This window comes from Pteropus alecto, unplaced genomic scaffold, assembly GCF_000325575.1.
Source record: "Pteropus alecto unplaced genomic scaffold, ASM32557v1 scaffold40, whole genome shotgun sequence".
NCBI lineage: Eukaryota > Metazoa > Chordata > Mammalia > Chiroptera > Pteropodidae > Pteropus > Pteropus alecto.
Genome location: NW_006431919.1, coordinates 4,809,740 through 4,831,929, shown reverse-complemented (window position 1 = coordinate 4,831,929; position 22,190 = coordinate 4,809,740). Strand labels below are relative to the sequence as shown.

The following is a 22,190-nucleotide window of genomic DNA, read 5'->3' as shown; positions in this document are numbered from 1 at the left end:
CCTTGGCATCCAGCAGTGAGCTCAGTTCCAGCTGTGTGGACCGGACTCCCCTAATTCTGGCAGTCCAGTTCTGATGGACAAGTCGGTTTCTCTTTTTCCCCTTGGGACCTCTGGACTTATCACATGTCCCCTCTTGCTCTTCCATCTCGCTGGACCACTTTTACCCAGGCCTCATGCCGCCCTCCTCTGCAACTTTCCCCACCTCTCCAATTCTTTTGATCATTTCAACCAGCTTTCTCTGGGAGCCTTCTCCAATTTCATAATGTCAGCCTTCACAAATAAATGAAAGCAGTTCTTAAAAATCCCTTTTCCTTAACTCAGCTGAGTTCGCTGTGGCCAAAAAAGACAGGCAACATCTAGTTTTCTACAAAAGGCCCTGCCTTCCATCCAATTTCACAGGAGGCTTGCTCAACTGAAGCAGGGTTTGTGTGTGTGTGTGTGGGGGTTTTTTTGAGGGGGTGGGACAGTTGTAATAAATTGCCTGTAGTCCAAGGGGTGAATACAATAGAGCTATTACCCAGCAGAGAGCCCTGGCTCTCTAAAACCCTAGAATGGGCCCCACAGCCTGCCAGTAGATGCACAAATACTATCTTATAGTAAGGGAAGTAGACAATGCTACAATAGATGAAATTCACTTCTAATTTAATTCAATTGTGGAATTAAAGACTATTCAGAACTCAAAAGGCTCAGCTGGAATCACGGCCCTAAACATATGCCTTTTTCCCCCTTCCTTTTGGTCTCTATTTTTCTCCCTCTTCTACCCATCTATCCATCTATTTACTAAATAAGTACAAAATAGCACTTCGACTTTTGCCATGGGAACTAGTCATTAGTTTGGCCCCAGCTTAGCAGATGGTCTTTGTTTAAATAAAAAATCGCATGACATGCTGAAATGTGTCTCTCCAGTATCCAGCAGGGAATTCGGTTCCACAGACCTGCGCACAGGCCACTTTCCTGCTGGGAGCTTGTGCAAAAAGCCCCATTTCTCCTCCCACTAGGCCTGAAATGAGAGTAGACAGAGGCAGCCTGGGGATGGTGGGGAGGAAGATAGAGGCCACTGCCCTCTTTTAGTGACACCCCCATCTCCGCAGTCCCCTTCAAGACCTGTCTGCATGTTCTGTCTTGAGCTGTCAACACTGTATGGTGGTGTATACCCAGTTCCTTTGCGTATGGTGAACACGAAGTGTCCTCTCGCTGATGACTTCAGAAACTAGCCACAAAGAATGTGGTCTCCAGGAAGGGGAAACTAGGGCACTGCTCCCAACAAAAGAGACGGGGTTGGCTGTGCGACCTGTCTGCATGTTCTGTCTTGAGCTGTCAACACCTCATGGTGGTATACCCAGTTCCTTTGCGTATGGTAAACACGAAGTGTCCCCTTGCCGATGACTTCAGAAACTAGCCACAAAGAATGTGGACTCCAGGAAGGGGAAACTAGGGCACTGCTTCCAACAAAAGAGACGGGGTTGGCTGTGACCAGACAATAACAACCTCTGCCTCTCCATGGTTCGTTGTGCTCAGTGGTGTACGAAGCATCTTCCTTCTCTCTCCTCTAATCTGTACCAACTCCTGGCAGGGAGGTGAACCAGGGAGTGCTCACCCTGTTTTCTACAAAAGGAAAACAGAGCTCAGAAAGATAAGTGACTTGGATTCAGGATTCAAATCTAGATAGTATCTATTTAAAATAACATTTATATGTGTGTGTTTCTTCATTATAAAAGTGGAAACTGCTCAGTGTAAAAGTCTGGAAAACACAGAAAGGTAAAGGACAATTGATAACGACAGCAGGATCTTGCCCAATGCTGACACCTGGGGCTAACATTAAACATAGAGGGTATGTCTTCCTCTTCACTCTTCTCCGAACATGCATCTGTTTCTACAGCACTGCATACAGCACACCGACTTAATGGCATCCAAATCCTTGTGGGCTCCCAGGTGCTGCATGGCCTCCTGAGATGCTTGGAAGAGCCCTGCTGTGGGCAGGATCAGGAAGAGCGATGCCCTTGCGGAGCAGGTTGCTGGGCTGAACTGGAGTTGGAAGGGCCTAGTTCAACCTTTTTGTTTTCCAAGTAAGGGGGTGAGGTTTAGAGAGGCTAAGTGGAAATCCCAGCCCACATGGCTAGCTGTTGTTGGACTGGCAGGTAGAGCTGGCTCTTCGGTTTAGTCACAACAGAAAGAGAAAATCCCTTGGAGACTCTGGATGTAAAAAACAAATTTAAATCATACATAGTTCTAAGGAGGCAGCACCCACCGCATGTTCCAAGTGCTGCCTATCAGCTTGGTGGAACCATGGGGGGGCTGGACCATGCAGCCTCAAGAAGTGGGATCACTGGGGGTTCTGATGAACTTCCACAAAAAAACTCCTACTAGTAAGAATGCAGATGCTTTAAATATGCTTGCTGATGTCCATGCAATGTTTGTTCTAATTTGTCAGAAGTAGTTTGGTATGGACTTAGAGCCGAAAAGACTACTTATTGGTTGTATAATCTTGGGCGAGTTACCAAACCTCTATAAGCCTCAGTTTTCTCCTTTACAAAATAAACTTGCAGGTTTGAGCTGAGAAGTGAATACAAAAGAAACCTATGGTGCTCTATAAACATAAAGGTGCATCAAGTACCACTGGTTAAAAGAAACATCTGTGCTCTTCAAGTCAATCATGGTGCCTGCCTTGCCCACACCTTCTCTTTGAGCAGAAATGGCCACGCCAGAGGAAGGCTGAAGAAGGAGTCCTGGGTGGACCCTATGACTACCCATTCCCTGGTCATGATGGCTGCCTGGGGCAGGAACAGACCCCTGACCCAAGGGCACCCAATCCATTGACTTGCCAATGGTCAATGGCCCAGCAAGAAATCTGTGCCCAAATGGAGTTCATCAGGCAAATAAAATTCTCTTTCTTGGGAACACAACCTTGAGGTACAGAAAGGGAGTCTAAGAGTTAATGAGGGGGAGCAGACACAAAGCTACACAAAAAAAGAGATAAGGCCTCTTGATGGCCTTAGCTGTTGAGGGGGTCATAAGAACGTGGTGGCCAGGCTTGGAAAGATCTTCCCAGTTCAGGCACTGGGAGGCCTGGCTGTGCCATGGCTCCACGTCTTCCTTCGGGAGAGCCAAGCTCTCCAGACCCAATTAATTCCACGTTCCACCTGGCTGACATTCCCATTTCCCATTATTGCCCCTGCCTCCTTGCAGAGGATGCCCCACTAGCTGAAGTAACTGCAGCCAAGGAAGTCCAACCTATTCCTAAGTCCATTCTTTGGAAAGAAAAACAAAAACAAGCATCCAAAAGTTGTACTAAAGCTGGATGAAGCGGTCTTATATTTTCTTTATTATTTTGAAAAGCACGGACTCTTACAGAATTATAAGATTTCTAAACTCCACAAATACCGCTAATGTGGAAATCCGGACTGCCAGGCCATGGGCACTGGGACCGCTGGGGCACAGCAGTGTTGTTCCACATGATTAGCAGGACTGCATCAATATCACGCCAGCTGCACCACCATGATGTCGTGAGCAATCACCCACAACCCACAGCACTTCACCCCGACTATGCTCCGTGCGCTAGAGTAAACTGTTCTCGGTGATTACAAGGGTGAGTTGTCTTTCTTTTTTAAGGGAATGATCATTCTAAAAATCTTTGTGAAGTGACTCTGTTGTATGAAAGCTCCCAGTGTCTGTACTCTTAGATAAATGATCTTCTGGAAACGGGCACCATTTTAGCATCTTCTCATGGGAACAAAATCCAGTATACCCTCCTCTATCCAACAGACGACGGTTTTGGACTTTCCACTGACCAGATGGGGCCTTTTGGGAACTGGTTTGTGTGTCCTGGGGGTGGCATCTCTTTGGGCTGAGGATCTCTTTGGGTTGAGGAGCGAGGGAGATGGCCAACTACTGTTCCCAGGCTGCACACACAGCTTCAGTGTGAAAAGCCAAGGAGAACCACTGAATGAATATGAAGGCTGGAAAGGCCTGACTCTCACCTTGTTGGCACTCCTTGTTTTATGGATGAGGAAACTGAGGCCCAGAATGGGAAGGGACCCTCCCAGGGTCACACAATAAGATGGCATACCTACATCTTAAAGTGTGGCCTTTGAGAAATAGTACTTTCTGAGATGGCAACAGCAGGTGTGGTGAGGAGAGGGGCATGGACTGAAGAGACCCTCAGATCTTGGTTCAAGTCCCACCTTTGTCACTTAGTAGTAAGTCATCTTGGGAAAGTCACAGCCTCCCTAAGCCTCACTTCCAGTTTGGTAAAATGGGGACCTAATTCCTTCCTATGAAGGCCGTCACAAGGAATGAAAACGATACCATGTGTGAATGCACCTGGTATAGCATCTGGCTTATAAATGTGAGTTCCTACCTCCCAGGGGCCACGGGGTAGGTCATTTTGGTTTGAATTCAAAATTCTGTAGTCCTCCGCTCCCTATTTTGTATGAAGGGCAGTCCCTTACAATACAACATTTTCAGACAGTGTCCAATGGGCTCTGGAACCACCAAGAAGCTAAGTGGAAGTTATAAATAGCTCGAGTTTCTGGAGCAAAAGGAAAAAGCTGGGTCTCAGTGCGTACACTGTCAAAAGCTCCTGTCCCCTCACCCCCCAGATTTGGGCCCTCTTCTGACACACCCTTACAACACACCTTCCCTTCTCAGCTCAGGCCTGGCTCCCCAGCCCTTCACTACTCCACTCTGGGGGATGAGACAGGTGTTGGCTTTCTCTTTTGACACAGTCTGCCTGGAATCAGAGGAGCCGGAAGATGAGTGTGACAACATGTACCAAAGCTGATATCTTTATGAAGGTCCTTTTCCATTCAGGAGAGGCTTTGCTGAGAGCCAGCTGCACCCATTTGCTCTTTCACAGGGAATCACAGGGCTTACTAATGTTAATTGTGCACCTCTAGTTCATCACTAGTTTCGCACCCCCTAACGTGCACCAGGGATTCCAAGCAGTATTTAAAGGATCTTGGTTGTGTTGTCTTTCCTCCCATTTGAACTCACATTTTGGAAACCCCTTTGTTTAGATCATATATAGTTTAAAACAGTGATAACAATAACGACAAAAAAAATTTTTAAAGCACACAGCAAAATCCAACAGTTTCTTCACCCACATGATAAAACTAGTCCTCCTACAAATATAAAAGGCAATGTATTCCATGTGCTCAAACTTTGAACACAGGCTGACAGCAGGAAGGAAGAACTCTGGTTAATCAGTACGGTATAGAAGGTCACGGTGCCCAGAATTACCAGATGAAATGACAGCCCTAGGACTGCACCTCAGATCCCAGTTAGCTGCCAGCCGCCAGGCAAATGTCATTTGGAAGAAATGGGCTTTAATGTCAAGATTCTTGATGATTCATGAAGGAAGAGAAAGAAAGAAACAAAAATGTAAAGATATGTATGTAAAGGTGGTTTTGCCACTGTTTCCAAAAGCAAAGACCTGAAAATAACCTGTCTGCCCGTCAACAGAAGAATGGATGAGTAGATTATATTCCTGTGGAATATTACAAAGCTATTAGAAATGCCTTAGGAATGTGACCACAGCATATAAAATGAACAAAGTTACTTGTAGAATAAAATCCATAGTACAACCACATTTATGCAACATGTCTATACATGTTGCATAAGCAAATTCTCTACCTGGGCAGATTTAGGAATGGGGGTGGTGGTGGTGGTGGTGGTGTGTGTGTGTGCGTGTCTCTTGCAGGGAATTACTGATTCTTCCCCTTAAAAAAAAGTGTGGAGGAGTCTTACACTTAGGAGGGAATTATGTTCTATTCTGCATAAGAGTGCTCCTAAACTAAGCTGCTCTGTGCTTGTCTTATCATCATGCTGCCCTTGATACCATCTTAATGAAAGGAGAGAATTGATAATCGCTTTTATCTTCCAGTCATTAGTCTCTTTTTCCTTAAACTCTTTCAAGGCCAGTACCACTCAGCAATCAAACTCATCTCTGTAACCGATTTTACTGAGTGCTATTTATCTTCTCCTGGATAAGCATATATTACCTTCAGTGTGGTGAAGGAAATGCAACCCGAGTAGTCGGCTGGTTGTGTTCATTTATTTAGCCAATCCTGCTCACTCTGCCCGGTCCAAGAACCTTCATGCACAAATGATGAGAATTAAAAAATGTCTCCCTCCTTTCTTGTGAAGGATGGGTCTCAGTCTGTGCACGACGCCGTAGAAAAAGCACATACTTGGGTCTTGGTTTGAGTCTCCTTTGCCTTCTAAACCAGCTGTGTGAACTGGAGCAAAGGGCTGAGCTTCTCCCAGGCTCAGTTTGTGCATCTGTAAAAGGGACCTAGTAGTGATCCACATTCAATACAATTTCAGAGGCCAGAATCACAATAAAAGTTGTAATAGTGTTTTTTTGTAAAGGAGAAGATAATGTCGAAACATAAAGGATAAAAAGTATTATCACACAAAACTTCAAAGGGGGCTGGTAAAGTACTCAGCACAACCCCTGGCATATAAGCACTAGATAAATAGGAACCATTATTGTCAATGGAGAGCACAGCATCTCTTTCTGGAAGACTTAGAAAATGCATCTGTTTGCAGAAATGATTAAAGAACCACAAACTGCACATTAGCTCACGTGGATGTCAGGTGGTTTTTACCCAACATAAATCGTAGGGACACATGTCATTTGATTTTCAGTTGACAGGCAGCCATTTTTTGCTTCTAAGCCACTTCTCTCTGGAATTTCAACCCAAGGGCTGAATTCATTGACATCTATTTTAAAAATTACAGAAAAGAAGTTGATTTGAGAAATATTTTTGACTCCTATTTTATGTTAAGGCTTATGAGCACCTTTAAATCCCAATATTAGGTCTGATAGATCAATAACTTGCCTTGAAAGAAAGACCATTGTTCAGAAAGGAGTCATTTAATTTCAGAGGAGAGCTGATTTAAGTCTCTTGAAAAATCAGTGGTGCTCCAAAGAAACCTGGACTTTTTCCTAACCCAGCTCACAAACTCTTCAGGCTCCAGCCCCTCTTTCCGTCCCCCACCCGTCACATGCGTGGCTAACAACTTGCCAAACTAGGGAGTCTGTATCACTCATTGTGGGCATATTTAGGGTGCTAATCTAATATTGAAGTGCTCCATTATAAAAGTGTTAAGCGAGCTTACTCTACACATGAGTTATCATAAAAAGGGAAAACTGCTAATATGTATAAAATATGTCTTCCAGGCCTATCACTGTTCTATGGAGGGTCTGACAAACCTCTGGGTACTGTGGGGAGGGGGTGAGGGAGCACTGGGGTTGGTGCAGACTGCAGCCATTCATCCCCACTGCAGAGGGTGGGAGGAAGTGGGTGCCGACCTTGCCATGACCTGAATATGGCACACAAATACCATCATCCCAGACACAATACAGACCACAGCTGATCTTGGGCCATTTTTAGATTTACTGTTTGTTATGCCTCAGGCATTTCTTGCTATTAGAGGAAAATGAGTTAATTAAAACCACAATAAAAACATAGCAACTCAGAAAAGGATCCCGTTGCCATTTCCATTTTTCACAATACAAACGGCATCATTTAGTCAACTGCCTACTCGGCATTGTCACGTGGATGTTTAATGATGTCTTAAACTTGACTGACAGCAAAATCCCGATTTCCCCAAACCTACTCTTCCCCAAATCTGTTCCCGAAAAAAGTGAATAATGATGATAATAGTAACAATAATACCTGGCCACCCTGTTCGTGAAGAATATTGGTCTGTGACATTTTTTTCTTATCTTACTTTTTGCTGTTTTGTCTGGTTTCGTTATCAGGGTAATGCTGGCTCAAGAGCTGGAAAGTACTCTATCCTCCTTAATTTTAAGAGGTGTATAGAATTTGTGTTATTTCTTATATTTTTAGCAGAATTCATCAGCGAACCGATCTGGGCTAAGAGTTTTCTTTGTGAGATGAGAAATATTAATATCAATTTCTATATTAGTTATTGGGCTATTCAAGTTAGTCATTTCTTCCTGAGTGACCTTTGGTACTTTGTGTCTTTCAAGGAATTTGTCATTTCATAGAAGTTGCTGAATTTATAGGCATAAAGTTGTTCAGAATATTCCTTTATTATTTTTTAATAGTTAACAGAATCTGTAGTTATGTCACGGTTCTCATTCTTGATATTGGTAATTTACGTCTACTCTCTTTTTTCTCATCAGTCTGGTTTTAAGTTAATTTAATTTAACATCTCAAAGAACCAGGTTTTGGTTTCACTGATTTTTTATTTTTCTTTTGGTTTTCTATTCTCTAGTCATTAATCTCTGCTTCGATCTTTTTTATTTCCTTAACTTTGTTTATTTTGGATTAATTTACTCTTCTTTTTTCTAATTTCTTAAAGTAGAAGCTGATATCATCAACTTGAGACCATTCTTTTCTAATACGGGCCTTTAATGATACAAATTTCCCTGTAAGTACTGCCTTAATAACATCTCATAAATCCTGATATTATTCTGTTTTATCATTCAGCTCAAAATACTTTCTAATTTTTCCGTGGATTTATTCTTTGACCTATCTGTTATTCATAGTTAAGTTACATGGGCTGCAATCTCTTCTGGTCATTGTTCCCTCTTCCCTCTTTTTCTGCCTTCTTTTGGATTAACTGAATATTGTTCATAATTCCATTTGTTCTCCTTCATTGGCTTATTAGCTGTGACTCTGTTTTGCAATTTGAGTGATTGTTCTAGGGTTTATAGCACACACTTTTAACTTTTAAAGCCTACCTTTGCCACTTCACAAGGAGTACCAGAATCTTACAATAGTATATTATCATTTCTCCTCTCTAATCTTTATGTTGGGATAATTTTACTTTTATCTATGTTTTAGACCCAATGATATGTTATTGTTGTTTTTGGTTACTCAGATACATTTTTTTAAAAAATTAAACAATAAGAAAAAATAGTACATAATTTACCCACATAGTTACTATTTCCAATGATTGTCATTCTTTGTGAATGAAGATTCTATTTCCATCCAGTATCTCTTTTTTTTCCTAAAAGACTTTATCATTTCTTATAGTACATGACAACTGTAATAAATTCTTTCAGCTTTTTTGTGTGTGTGTGTGTTGGAAAGTCTTTGTTTTGCCTTAATTTTGAATGATATATTCATAGGGTACAGAGGTCTAGGTTGACAGAGTTTTTATTTTCAGTACTTTAAAGATGTTGCTACACTTTGTTCTTTCTTGCATTGTTTCCAGTGAAAATTCTGTCATCCTTATCTTTGATCTTCTGTCTACAGTATATTTTATTTCTCTGGCTTCTTTAAAATGTTTTCTCTTTGCCACTGGATTTTAGTAATTTGATTATGATGTGCCTTTGGTGGTGTTTTACTCATGTTTCCTGGGACTGGGTTTCACTGAGCTTCTTTAATCTGTGGTTTTATAGTTTTCATTCACCTTGGAAAACTTTTGGCCATTATTTCCCTCTCCTTCATGGACTCCAGTTACATGAATATTTGACTACTTAAAAGCTGTCACTCAGTTTATTAATACTCTTTTCATTTTTTAAAATTCTTTTTTCTCTGTTTTATTTTGAATAGTTTCTTTTCTTCATATCTTCAGGTTCAATAATCTTTTTTTGCCCTGCAATATTTAATCTGTCCTTAATCCCATATACTGTATTTTTCATCTTAGACATTGTTGGTTTCCTTTCTAGAAGTTCAGTTGGGTATTTTCATATCTTTCATTTCTCTAATTTTTAAATGTATAGAACATAGTTATAATAACTGTTTTAGTGTCCTCTGCTGGTTCTGACATCTGTATTAATTCTGGGTTGGTTTTGATTGAATCTTTTCCTCATGATGAGTCATGCTTCTCTACTTATTTGCATCTCTGATAATCTATGGTTGGATTTTACCTTGATTAGTGCTGAAAATTTTTTTTTATTTCTGTTAAGTATTTTTGAGGTTTCTTCTGGGATGTTGTTAAGTTACTTAGAAACAGTTTGATCTTCTGGGCCATGATTTATGCTTTTTCAGACTGGGCCAGAGCACTGTTCAGTCTGGGGCTAATTAGTCCCCACTGAGGCAAAACTCTTCAAAGTGCTCTACCCAATTCTACATGAGTTAGAAATTACAAGGAGTTAGAAATTTCCAGTCTGAGCTGTAAGAAGAGGCAGTATTCTTGGTACTGTGTGAAAGTCAGGCACACTGTTCCTTCTAATCCTTTTGGTGATCCCTTTCCCAGCCTCAGGTGGCTTCCTCATAGGAATGAGCTCATCAGTAATCTGCTGAATACTCAAGGGGCCTTTCCACATACTCTGAGGCTCGATCTCCATGCAGCTCTCTCTTCTGCAGTACCTTGTCCTGTGAACTCTCTGCCTCTTTGGTTTCCCTGGACTCTAACAGCTCAACTCAGGGAGCTCTCAGGGTTCTATCTGGGCTCCCCTTCCCTGCACCATGGCTTGAAAACTCTCTTGAGGCAATTAGCTCAGGCAACTGAAGGGCTCTCTTCATTTGTTTCCCATCTTCTGGGAAACTGTCCATCAATTCTTGGTGTCCAGTGTCTTTTTTCCCCCCAGTTGTTTCAGGCAGGAGAGTAAATCTGGTTCCTGTTACTCCATCCTAGTTCCTAAATAGCATTTTTAACGTCTCTGTGTACATTCGTATCGGGGCACAAATATTATTATTATTACTACGACAAATGTGGTTGGTTTTAACTCTCTGTGCTCTCAAACTGTCATTTCTTTTCTGAGTATATATTTAATAAACGTTTGTCAAAGGTAATAGAGTAACAACTCTCTCTATTGTTGCTATTGTAAACTGTTGGGGAGGTAAAGGTGCTCAATGATACTGGCCTATTGTAATAATATGAGCTTATGAGTTCTTTTGAGGAAATTCAGTATATATCATAAAATAAGCATGTTAATTTAACAAAAAGGAAAAAGTGAGAGGAGTATGGAATCAGGAATCTAGTAGGTTAGGGCCTTTTATTGCAACAAAGATTCCATTCAGGTGCATTCATTACTGGAAGCTAAACCCATGGACTGGAGAGCGCAGGTCAGGACTGTAGACTACTTTCATTGCCACTATGGACAATCTTTGCGTGGGAGAAACTGATCATCCAACAGAGGGGTTTTCAGACCTGGGCCCTTTAGCAGCTGGGGCTGCACTGCCATCAGCTCTGTGCCCTGGAGGAGCCTCCATGTGTGGTTGTCAAGCAGCCCAGAGAGCCCCCTTGGGGAGCAGGGAAAGTGGGCCAGCCCACCAGCCAGCCTCTGTTTCGCTCCCTTGGCAAAAGGTGCAGAGGGCAGGCCTGCTCAGAGCCAGCTGGCTGCCTCCCACATGCAAGCCCAGCAAGTCAGACCCAAGTTCCTACTTTCCATTCTCTGTGGCTGCACATTCTCCAATGCAGCTTCTGGTGGAAGCAAATGCAGCTGGCACAAACAAACAGCCCCTCCATCCTGTTCTTGACATGTTGTTGCCAAAATTCAGTTCGAAGGAATAAAAGGCAAACATAAACCTCACTCCTGCTGGGGAAGTTGTTTAAGCTGAAAGAAACCAGAGGGAATGAGAGGCTCAACTGTTCTAATTTATTCATACATTTGTGCTGTCAAACTGCAGGAAAGCTCCCCCCTCGGAAAAAAGAAAAGCTCGTCAAGACATCTGTCAACTCGTTTCTGAAAAGTCAGCTTCCACGACTGGGGAGTCTGAAAAAGGGGAGATGTCAAGGGCACGGAATTTACCCACGTCTTTTCTATAACCTGGACGCTGGCTAGGTGGGTGGGCTGGTAATAGAGGAGCCTGTGGTGTGCTGAGGCTCAATTCACATCCATCCAGAACAGGGGTTTGTCATCTCATTGATGTCCTGGCCTCCTCTGCCAGGCTGGTAAAATATATGGAAACTTCTGAGAGCAGTGCTTATTTATAATTCATAAAATAAAATATATGAGATTGTAAAGAAAACTAACTAAACCAAAATATAGTTATCACAATAATAAAAAATTTAAAATACAGTAACAAATGTGCTTCTTTATGAACACATTAAATGACAAGATCTAGTGGTAGATCTAAAAACTACCTTCACTTCAAAGTAGTAATGAGTGTCCATGACATTTCAAGATATCTACAGAGTAATGAGAAAGCACATGATTTCTTTTGGTGACTACGTCATAGGTACTTTGTCTCCTACATTCATAACTGAAGGGAACACCAAATTTCAGCTGGTGGTTAATGAAAAAAAAAAGCAACGTTTTTTTTTCATCCAAGTTTACAGACTCTCCTGAATTCTCTCTGTGGATCACAGAACTCCTAGATTGAGAAGACCGTTCTTTTTCTGGGCTGTCAGGAAAGAGCACTGTACTAACGAAAGGGCTGGATCCCCATCCTGGCTGTACTTCTAACTCATCCTTGTAATTCCTAAGCTGAAGAATGTGTACTGTCTTGCCCAGAGGCCTTTGCCCAGGCGGTTCTCAACCTGCAATGTCTTCCTGCAAAGGCTGGGGTGGGGTGGGGTGGGCGGGTCCTCTGAGGTTCAAAGCACTCTGCTTACTACTGTTACTGGACTTCTCAACTGTGGTATAATGACCTCCTTATGCCATCTGTCCCACCCCTTGCAACAAGAATGGCTCATTTATCACTGTATTCCTGGTGTCAAGTACAGGTCTTGGTACACGGAAGACCATCATTAATATATTTACTGACTGGGCAGATGAATAGATGGATAAAAGCTGTAACCACACCCAGTTTCTCTCCCTCATTGTAAAAATATTCCTTATTTTATACCAGCAGTTCTAAACTCTGGTTATAAGTGAGAATCGCTTTTAAAGATTTTAGAAACACTGAGACCTAGGCTGCAACCCCAGAGACGAGATTCCAGTGGCTTGGGGTGGGGTCCTGGCCTTGTATTATTTTAAAACCACCCCAGACACCGCCACAACTGATTGTCCACAATACCAATGAACAGCAGCTGAGGTGAGAGTATAAAGCTCCTAGATGAACTTTTTTCCTAGACCCAGAAACATGATATTAGTGCAGAATTCTGAACTCTGCAAGGGGCTAAACACATAAATTGAGTTTCTGACCCTCAGAGTCAGGTCACAGTTCTGAATTCAGAAACATCAGTAATATTTGAACTCTATTCTCACACACAGATGAAAAAAATCTCAGGCTTGACAGTGAAGACCACGAAACAAATTGCAAACCCCACAGGCAGGCACACCGAGGCCCCTTGTTCCCCCGCCCCTTAAATCAAGAAATCCTTTTGACTAGGGCCCGCTCCTGGGCAAGCAGCGCACCTTGGGGCTGTGTGGGCTCCTCGTGCACAGAGTGGAGACGACGAGCACTGCCGACTCGAAGCACTGTTGCGGGAACTGACAGATGCGATGGGGCCGAAAGCATTTTGCGAGTCGCCAAAAATTCTACCAAGACTATCTTGATTATTGCATTCTACCAACTGAGTTCTTCAGGTGGAAAGACCTTATGGCTCAGTGATTAGGAATACAGATTCTAGGGTCAGAATCCCTGCATTCAAATTCTGGTGCCACCTCTTACCAGCTGTGTCATCTTGTGCAAATTATTAAACCTTTTTGTGTCCCAATTCCCCATCTATAAAATGGTGATAATAAAGGGACCTGCCTCACTTAGTTTGGCTGAGTTAATGCATTTAAAGAGCCCAGAATTCTAAAATGTAAGTGTGCACTGGAATCATCTAGAGGGCTCGTTAAACACCGAGCGCTGGGCTCCCCTAGAGCTTATGACACAGTTGACCTGGGCTGGGATGTGAGAATGTGCACACCTACCAAGCTCCTGGGTGATGCTGAGGTCACCACACTTTGAGAACCACTGATTTAGAACAATGCCTGGCATATAATAAGCACTTAATAAGTGTTAGCTCTTATCATCTTTTCCTGGACTCTGCTTTTTAGTCGTTGAACAGGACACTTTATCCTCCAAGGCTACTCAGGACTGTGTGTAAAAGCCATTTTGAGATCTTCTACTTGCAGTAGTTCCCCAAGTGTGGACCGGAGACAAGCCGCACAAGCACCATGTAGATGCTTATTGGTAATGCAAGCTCTTAGTACCTAACCAAGACCTACTGAATCAGGAATTATGGGGGTGAAGCTCAATATACTGTGTTCCGACAGTCCTTCAGATGATTCTAATGCACATCAGCTTTAAGAACAATTGCTCTACTGGAAAATCGCCACGACCACCATAATAACTCTACTGAAAACGTCCAGGAGGCAGGATGGCTTCAGGTCCAGAGTATAGTTTTTGGTTGATCTGGAGCCTAAGACCTGGCTCAGCTCTTTAGTCACTTTGTGGCCTTATGTGAGTTATGACACTCCTTTAACCCTCAGTTTCCTCATCTGTAAAATGGGCATCATTTAGGAACCCACCTCACAGGAACCTAAGATGATGCAAACGAAGTGCCTGGCATATGCTACCAGTTCAAAGAATGTTAGCTGCCACTGTTATTTTTATAATTGTTACAGTATGTCATCTCTCAAATGATTTGAGATAGCCTATAACAAAAGACATAAATATACAGATACACGAGATAGGTAAAATAAAGATTAAAAAGAAATTAAAATGTCACACATGAAAAGTGGAGACAGTGAGTGTTGAAACTATCACTGCAATTGTGTTCTTAATTGAGGTCTGAACTTCCCCATGGGCCAGGGCAGAAAGGAAACGCAGAGGTTCCATGTTCCCACTACCTGAACAGTGGAAGGAGACCATATCTTTTGGGGAGACATAATCGTCCCTCTGCCACACCAACTCTGTACTCTAGGAGCATCTGATCACATGAACCTCTGCACAAAGGCCCTCGGTAACAGGAAGGGCTCTCTTCCAGCAGCGCTTCATGTACCTGTTTCTTTAATTAATTCTTGATAAGAGCCAAGAGCAAAATCCTTACATCCCAGAAGATGAGAGATGTTATACTTACTTTGGGTGCCGAATATCAGGGAGAGAGCGATTCAGGGCAATTTTATCACTGACGTAGATGTTAAATCCATTTTCTCGGTATGCCTGATCCACTCTCTCAGCATCAGTCATGGGGTAAGGTCTGCCCTGTTCTCCATTTCCTAGGGGCAAAGAGCAATGTCAATGTTACTAATTGAATAGAGTCAAGGAAGAAGAATAAAAAATATGATTCAACCATGAAGACAAAATTTTATGCTGGATATAAAGGAAACATCTAGATTTTGCAGGGGAAAGTGTACAGAGGGGAGGGAAATGAGCATTTACTCAGTCACAGGAGTCACACTTCATAGACCCTGTTCTCATATAATGTCCACAGCAAGTCTGCAGGGTGAACGTGAGAGCACTCAACCAACATGTGGATAAACGGGGACTCAGAAAGGTTAGAGGACCAGGACTGCGAGTTCCAAAGCCTATGTTCCCTCTGCTCTGCCAGGCGCCCCACACATCCCTGACTGGGGAGTCCAATCACCTGGATAGGAGGCCAGGTTTAACACATATAAGCTGATCAACCTTGACCCCTTCACACTACCTCTCTGAACTGTAGCTGGCTCCCTTCTGGTACCCACAGTGCATTGAGAGAGTCAAATGAGATGCTGTGTACACGAAAGCTTTTTGTAAACTATAAGACACTACAGAAATATTATGATTACTCTCTAGGCAGGGTAAACTTTATATGTAAATCAAAATCACCACAAATTATAAAAGATACTTTGATTTTTTTTTTTTAAGCTAGCAAACAAACTAAGATCTGCCTAGGCTACGCCAGGATTGCCTGAAAAGTGTTGCTTTGAGTCACAGATTGGGTGGACAAAGTGCTATTCTTTCCTCTCTCTGCACTATCCATCTGAGGAAAGAGTTCCTGATGCTCCAAGAAATTATTATCTGGGTTCCCAGGGTGCAGATGGTGAGTGGAAATGTCCACGCCAACCCCTGCAATAGCCCAAGAATCTGCCATTGGCGAGGGTCTTGAAGAAATGGCAATAAAATCAGTTGGTTAGAAATCGCTTCATCTTCTGAAACTTGTGGTCTGAGCAACATCCCATTTAGTTTGCAAAGTAAATGCTGACAACTTCAGCTTAAAGGGAAGGTGAAGCTAAGAGGTGAAGCCCAAGAAGGGCTGTTGGCTACTCCAGTCGGGCCAGATGAGGACAAGGACTCCGCTATCTGTAACGTTCCATGATAAAACACTTCCGGCTTGTGCCCAGGGCAGATTCCGCAAGGAACACAAATGCAGCAAGCAGACAAAGAAGAGCAGAAGCATCTCGGGGAGGGAAGCTTCAGGAAGGCAGGACAGGGGAGTGATTCAAAGTTTAGGCTCTGGAGCTGGGCAGAGTGGAGTCTGCAGCCCGGCCCTGCCACTCCCCAGCCAGGTCATATCAGGCATGCCTTCACCCTGTCTGTGTCTTGGTTTTTGCCCTTCGTATTAATTGGGATAAGAAAGTTCAGTGTGATGATTAAGGAGGCAAGGCAAGGTACATGGTACATAGTTAGCACTGGACATTATTATTCTGAATAATTTCTCCATTGATTACTCTTTTCTTGCTAGTGAGCCCAATGATCTAACAATTCTGGTATAACTGTCTGGCAAATCAGCTCTTTTCAAATGTTTCCTTTCTTATTTTAAACAGTACCCCCCCCCGCCACCCCCACCACCAAGCCTTCATTTTAAATCACTAGCATACAGAAAAATGCATGTCATATCTTTAGATTTCCCTGAACTTTAGTTATCATTTCAGCTCTATTCAGAGCCTTACTGTAATGTTTTTGTCATAATGTAATTTTAAAAAAATCAATAGTGGTCGGTGCCTTTAACTGAGATAAAAATGAATAAAATACCAATCCTTTACATTTTTACACTGCTTTCCAGTGTAAAGCTACTTCATATAAACACTCTGAGGTTATCAAAACAAGAAGCATGAGCCCCACTGATGGATGGGGAAACTGAGGCTCGAGTGTGGAATTCATCTAACGGTCACATGGCTGATAAGCGGTGTCAAAGCTGCTCTCTTGACTCCTAGTCTGGGCTCTCTGGAAATGACTCTCCACATAATTTCTGTACTGTGCCACTCCGACCCTGCCCAGTTGCCCAGTGTTAATGGGAATTGCTCCAAAGACTAAGAAGCCAAAGAAAACTTTAGCCAAAACCTACTAAATTCAGTCGGCTTCATGGCTATAGTGTTGGGTAGGGATCAACTCTGCCCTTCAGACCTCGGTTCAAACCCTAAGCCTTTCTCGTTCTCCCTGTGTGACTGTGGGCAGATTATTCCCCCTCTCTGAGCTACAAGTCCCTTCTCACCAAATAAGCCATACTGATTTGGTGATTCACCAAGAAAATGTGCCAAGTGTGGGCCTTGTTCACTACGTGGATTCAAGAAATGTTGGCTCTTATTATTACTGCTTCTCATTTTAGTGGTAAAATAGCTCATAAAGGGAGACATCTTCTGTTGCCCAGTAAAGGCGGCTGGGCAAATTCCTCATGGCAATGGATCTGGTGATGTGAGCGGAGAAAAGAAGGGGTCAGCTCACAGGTGAGGGGAAAGGGATGGTCCAGACACCTCGTTAAACACACACACACACACACACACACATTCATGCACACACACACATGCACATTCTCTCCACGGGACCCTTCTATGGGACGATCCATTCTCCGTACCTACACGTTGCGCATCCCTCCTGATGGCTTCTTTGTCGTGCCAGTCCTTCAGCTTTTGTCCATCTCCCAAGAAAAATACTTTCTTTTGCTGACTGTGTGATCCCTTAAAAAAAAAAAGACAAATACTGTGAAAAAGAAAAAAACTTATATTAAACATGAGTTTAACAACAGAGACCTAGAAATTACACTGCCTAAGGGAGCTTTTGGTTGAATGTCTGTCATCATTTGTTCTTGCAATGTCTGACAGACATTGATTAAATGTCTGTCGTCATTTATTCGTTTATTAATTCCCTCAGTATACTTCTGTTAGTGCCTGCCATGTACCAGCCTGGTGTGCAAAGCTCAGACGATGGCACACAGTCCACCGTCTTGGAACACAAAAGCCAGGAGAAAGAAATGGACAGGCATTCTTTTCACCCATGAGAAAAACCAGTAAGTGCAGTGCTGTCCAACAGAAATCTAATAATGGGAGCCACAAATGTGAGCCACATATGTAACTTTAAATTTTCTGGTATTCACATTGGGAATAAAAAGAAACAGGTGAAGTTAGTTTTGATAATATATTTTATTTAACCCAATATACTCTATGTATTATTTCACCACGTAATATAAAAAATCATTAAGATATTTGATTTTATTTTTTGTACTAAGTCTTCGAAATCCCGTGTGTACTTTATGCTTGTGTTGATCTCAATTCAGACCTTTTCAAGTGCTCATGTGGCTGGTGGCTACATACTGGACGGGGCAGGGTAAAGGACCCTTAGATGAAAGGCCCACAGAAAGTACTACAGGAGTTCATGTTCACCTGGGAGAACTGGAGAAAGTTTCACAAACATGCAGGCATTTGGGGTGCGCTTTGGATAAGCAGCAATGAGTGGTGGGCAGGGTAGATGGCCTGGGCAGGGGTGTGACAGAGTGGAGGAGCTGAGCTTGGCTCAAGAACACTGAGCACAGGAGTGGAAATCATCTCTACAGTCCCAAAGAGGGCAAATATTTGGTAATTTTGTGTGGAATGTATGAACAAGCAATTAGATGGCTGAAAGAAAACAGGACTATGCAGTAGTCCCAAGGGGCTCTGCTCTGAAGGCGTTTATTATGTGTCTGGGGAGATGACCCCACTGTGGTGGACCCGTTAGAAATGGTTTCCCTAATTAAGAGGATGCATTCCAGTGTCTTGGGTCATCCGAAGGTGCCACATGCTTTCCCATGCCATGGTCAAGTCTAAAGACTTGGCTCCGGGGCTCAGTTAGAATCTTCCCAAGGTAACATGGCACTATACGATCTTCCGTGTTCCCGTAGATGAGAATGGCTTCCCACATAACCTTGCCCATTAAAAACCCTGCAGACTTGTTCTTGCTGTTGTGGTTTGCAGAATCCCACAGTCCTATTTCCTATGTAATTAACTACAAAGGCCCCGAGTGTGTGGTGTGGTGGAACATTAGCACTAACAAGAAGCCACCAGAATAAAACCATCCACATGCCTATTTATTAAGTCTCTGGCCGATTCTTGAGTTAGCAGGTTTTCCACAACAGCTCAATATCCTTACAACAGCTCTAATGATAATAAGGACCCTTTGTGCTCCCTCTCCTACAGACCTCTCCGAGTTGCAAGAAGAAAATTCTGAAAGTGGGCATGCCAGATGTCTTGGTCACAGAGGGAAAGAAAACTGAAAAGAAAGGCTATGTGCCCGCAAACATTTTTGGGGGTTCTTAGAGATCACAGAAGCTAGGCCAGAAGTTCCTTTGGCGGACTTCAACTGTGTTGAGCTACATTTCTACAGGAGACACTGCAGTGCTGCCTGCAGAAGGGTGAGGCTCAGAGTAGGAGCATGATCCCCGTTCAATCAGACCAGCAATGACTCTGTCTGTTTTCTGTACTGGCGTTCCATATGGGATTTGATTATAAAAAGGTCCTCTGCCAAAGACAAATTGACAACCAAATCTCCAAACGAGAGAAGAAAAAAACTTGGAAATAGAGCAAGGGCTATTCCTTGTATTTCACAGACAGGGAAACTGAGCCTTGGGGTGGGTCAGGCACCTGCCCCAGGAAAATACTTTACGTCTAGATGTCAGGGCTGATTGATCATGAGCTGTTTAGTCATCTTTTCTCCAGCCCTCTCTCCCAAGTCTTTTCCCTTTTTCTGCTACCCAAGGATTGGGAGCTTTGGTTGGTTACCTTAGGACATTGGTGAACCAAAGAGCCTCTGCCAACGGAGGCTGCCTTAATGGAAGGCACCGATCTATAGTGGTTCTCAGGGTGTGATCCCTGAAACAGCAAAACCTCCACCACCTGGGAACCTGTTAGAAATGCTAGACCTCCCACAGCAGAAAGTGGGAGGTGGGGCCCGGTGACTGCGTTTTAACAAGTTGTCCAATAGAGTCTGAGGCACACTCAAGTTTGAGAACTACTGGTCTAGGATGAAGGAGGCCATAACCCTGCCTGCTCTGTGTGGGTCAGACCAAACCTGGGCAATTCTATCCAAAGTGAGCAGATATTTATCATCACAGGTCACAAAAACCTTAGGCCTGGTCACTGGTAAACACAACCTGGTGGCTTTTGTTTTGTTTTGTTCTCTCCCCACCCCCACCACCCAATTGCCAGATTGAAAAAAATAAGGAGAGTTTCTACTGTTTTATCTAGATTTTTGGCTTCTCTGGAAAACTCAAAAGGCATGTCAGTGCTCAGACTGAGCTCCCTCAGCCCGTAGGCTGGGCTGAGCAATAACAGTTGCCCTGCTCAGACTGAGCATGTTGTACCAGTTTGCCACAGTCCCAACCATTCCCTATGGCATGTCACCTGACTTTTACCTCTCATTCGTGACTTGGCTGACTCCAGTGAGTTTACAATGTGCTGCAATACACAGGATGAGGAAGCTGGAAGAGATTAGATTATCTCCACAAAGCTGATCAGTTCTTCCGGGATGACGAAGGTCAGATGCTATGCTGTATGAGGACTAGGAGAAGAGAAGCCCTGAGGGACACAGAAGCAGTTATCTTGCTCTGTGAGGTCCTAAGGCTAGAGCAAGGGCTAATGGCAGAAGTTACTGAATGACTGAGGGGCTAGCTTAAGATAGAGAAGAAGTTCCAAGAGTTAGACTGGTGCTAGGACGAAGCAGGACCACTTGGAAGATGTTAGAGGAGGCCAGGAATAGGATGCTCAACTGTTTATCAAGATGTGAAGGACAAGCATCAAGGGTTGGGTTGGGGCTGGTGCTTCTCAAATCATATGGTCAGTGGAATAACATGAGGATCTTGTTAAATGCAGATTCTGCATTTCTAATAAGCTCTCAGGTGATACTAATGCCACTGGTCCACAAATCACACTTTGAATAGCAAAGGTTAGGTGAACTTTAAAGGACGTTTCAAGTGTCTAGGATTCCATGAAGAACACTTTCCTCTATATACTTGCAGAAGTCTAGGGTATAAGACTGAATTTCACAGTTATGACCTCATAGAAGTAAACTCTTTGCATCTTCTTCTCAAGATGATAGTAAATCACAGAACTGACAAGGTGAAGAGTTAAGGTTCCAAAATTCTGGGAATCTCACATCCATGCTTCTGCCACCTCCACTGCCTTTCCCTTAATGATACATGTCCCTCTGGAATGAGCTATGGAGATGATGACCTGTGCTGTTTTAGGTGGTCTCATCAGTCCTTACATCTTTCCTAAACTAAGAAGACTTCAGAGCTTGCTGACTACATGTAACTACATGCAGAGAGTTCTGCATGTCTGCACATGTAGTTACTAGCGGGTCCTAGAATATCCAAGCTAAGCAACTGCTCACAGATAATCAGGCCACCCTTCCCCATCTTACATATGGAGAAACTGAGGCTCAAATAGGCCAAGCTACTCAACCAAGGCCACACAAACAGGCAAGAGGATAAGAGCCATGTTTCTTGACTCTCAGGCTAGTTTTGGGTAGAGGAAGCCCTCGCAATTGACCTTAGACAAGCTATAAGAGGCAAGCTTATTAGAAATGCGGAATCTCAGACCCCACTGAGCCACTGAATCAGTATTCCTACCTAGAAAATGAAGATTGCACTACCTGCCCAAAAGGTACTTTCAGATGAGCCTGAATATCCTGTATATCCAGTGTATATCCTAATGCTTTCAGAATTTACACATAGAATATGGATATCAACTGCTTTAGGATTTTAAGACTCTACTGTAAATTGACATCTCACCAAATCGCATTGATATAGGACTCATTTAACATTAAAAATATTTCCAAAAATAGGTCTGAGCTTTTGGAAGGAGAAAAAAACTGGTTTCCATCCTAAAATCACAGAGCATTCAGAGCCCAAAGGGCTCTTAGAATCCTATCCACAAACCTTAACAAAAATTGTGGTCAGTTTCAGGTGGTTCATGAGTGTCTGAGGTCCATCCATGGAAACCCCATAGACGGGTCATTCAAATCATCACCAAAAGTTTATCGAGACCTACTCTATACCAAGCACTGTGCTAGGCACTGGGGACACAGGAGTGACAAGACAGATCCTGTGTCGGCACTAATGGAGTTTACAGCCAGATTGGTCTCTCTCAAAGGGCGATTGAGGTCTGGACCTTGACTACAGATATAAACTCCTGGACCCCACTCTGAGCCTATTAAAAA

At 43.1% G+C, this 22,190-nt stretch overlaps 1 protein-coding gene across 1 annotated transcript in view; it reads right to left on the bottom strand.

Annotated features, from left to right (window-relative positions):
* Positions 1-22,190, bottom strand: part of GALNT10 (polypeptide N-acetylgalactosaminyltransferase 10) — a 183,896-nt gene that overhangs the window by 79,109 nt on the left and 82,597 nt on the right. Inside the window, exons 2-3 of the mRNA XM_006906443.3 lie at positions 17,578-17,680; positions 14,884-15,022 (exon numbers count right to left, since the gene is read on the bottom strand). Of these exons, the coding sequence (XP_006906505.1) occupies positions 14,884-15,022; positions 17,578-17,680 (242 nt within the window). The remainder of the gene's footprint in view (positions 1-14,883; positions 15,023-17,577; positions 17,681-22,190) is intronic.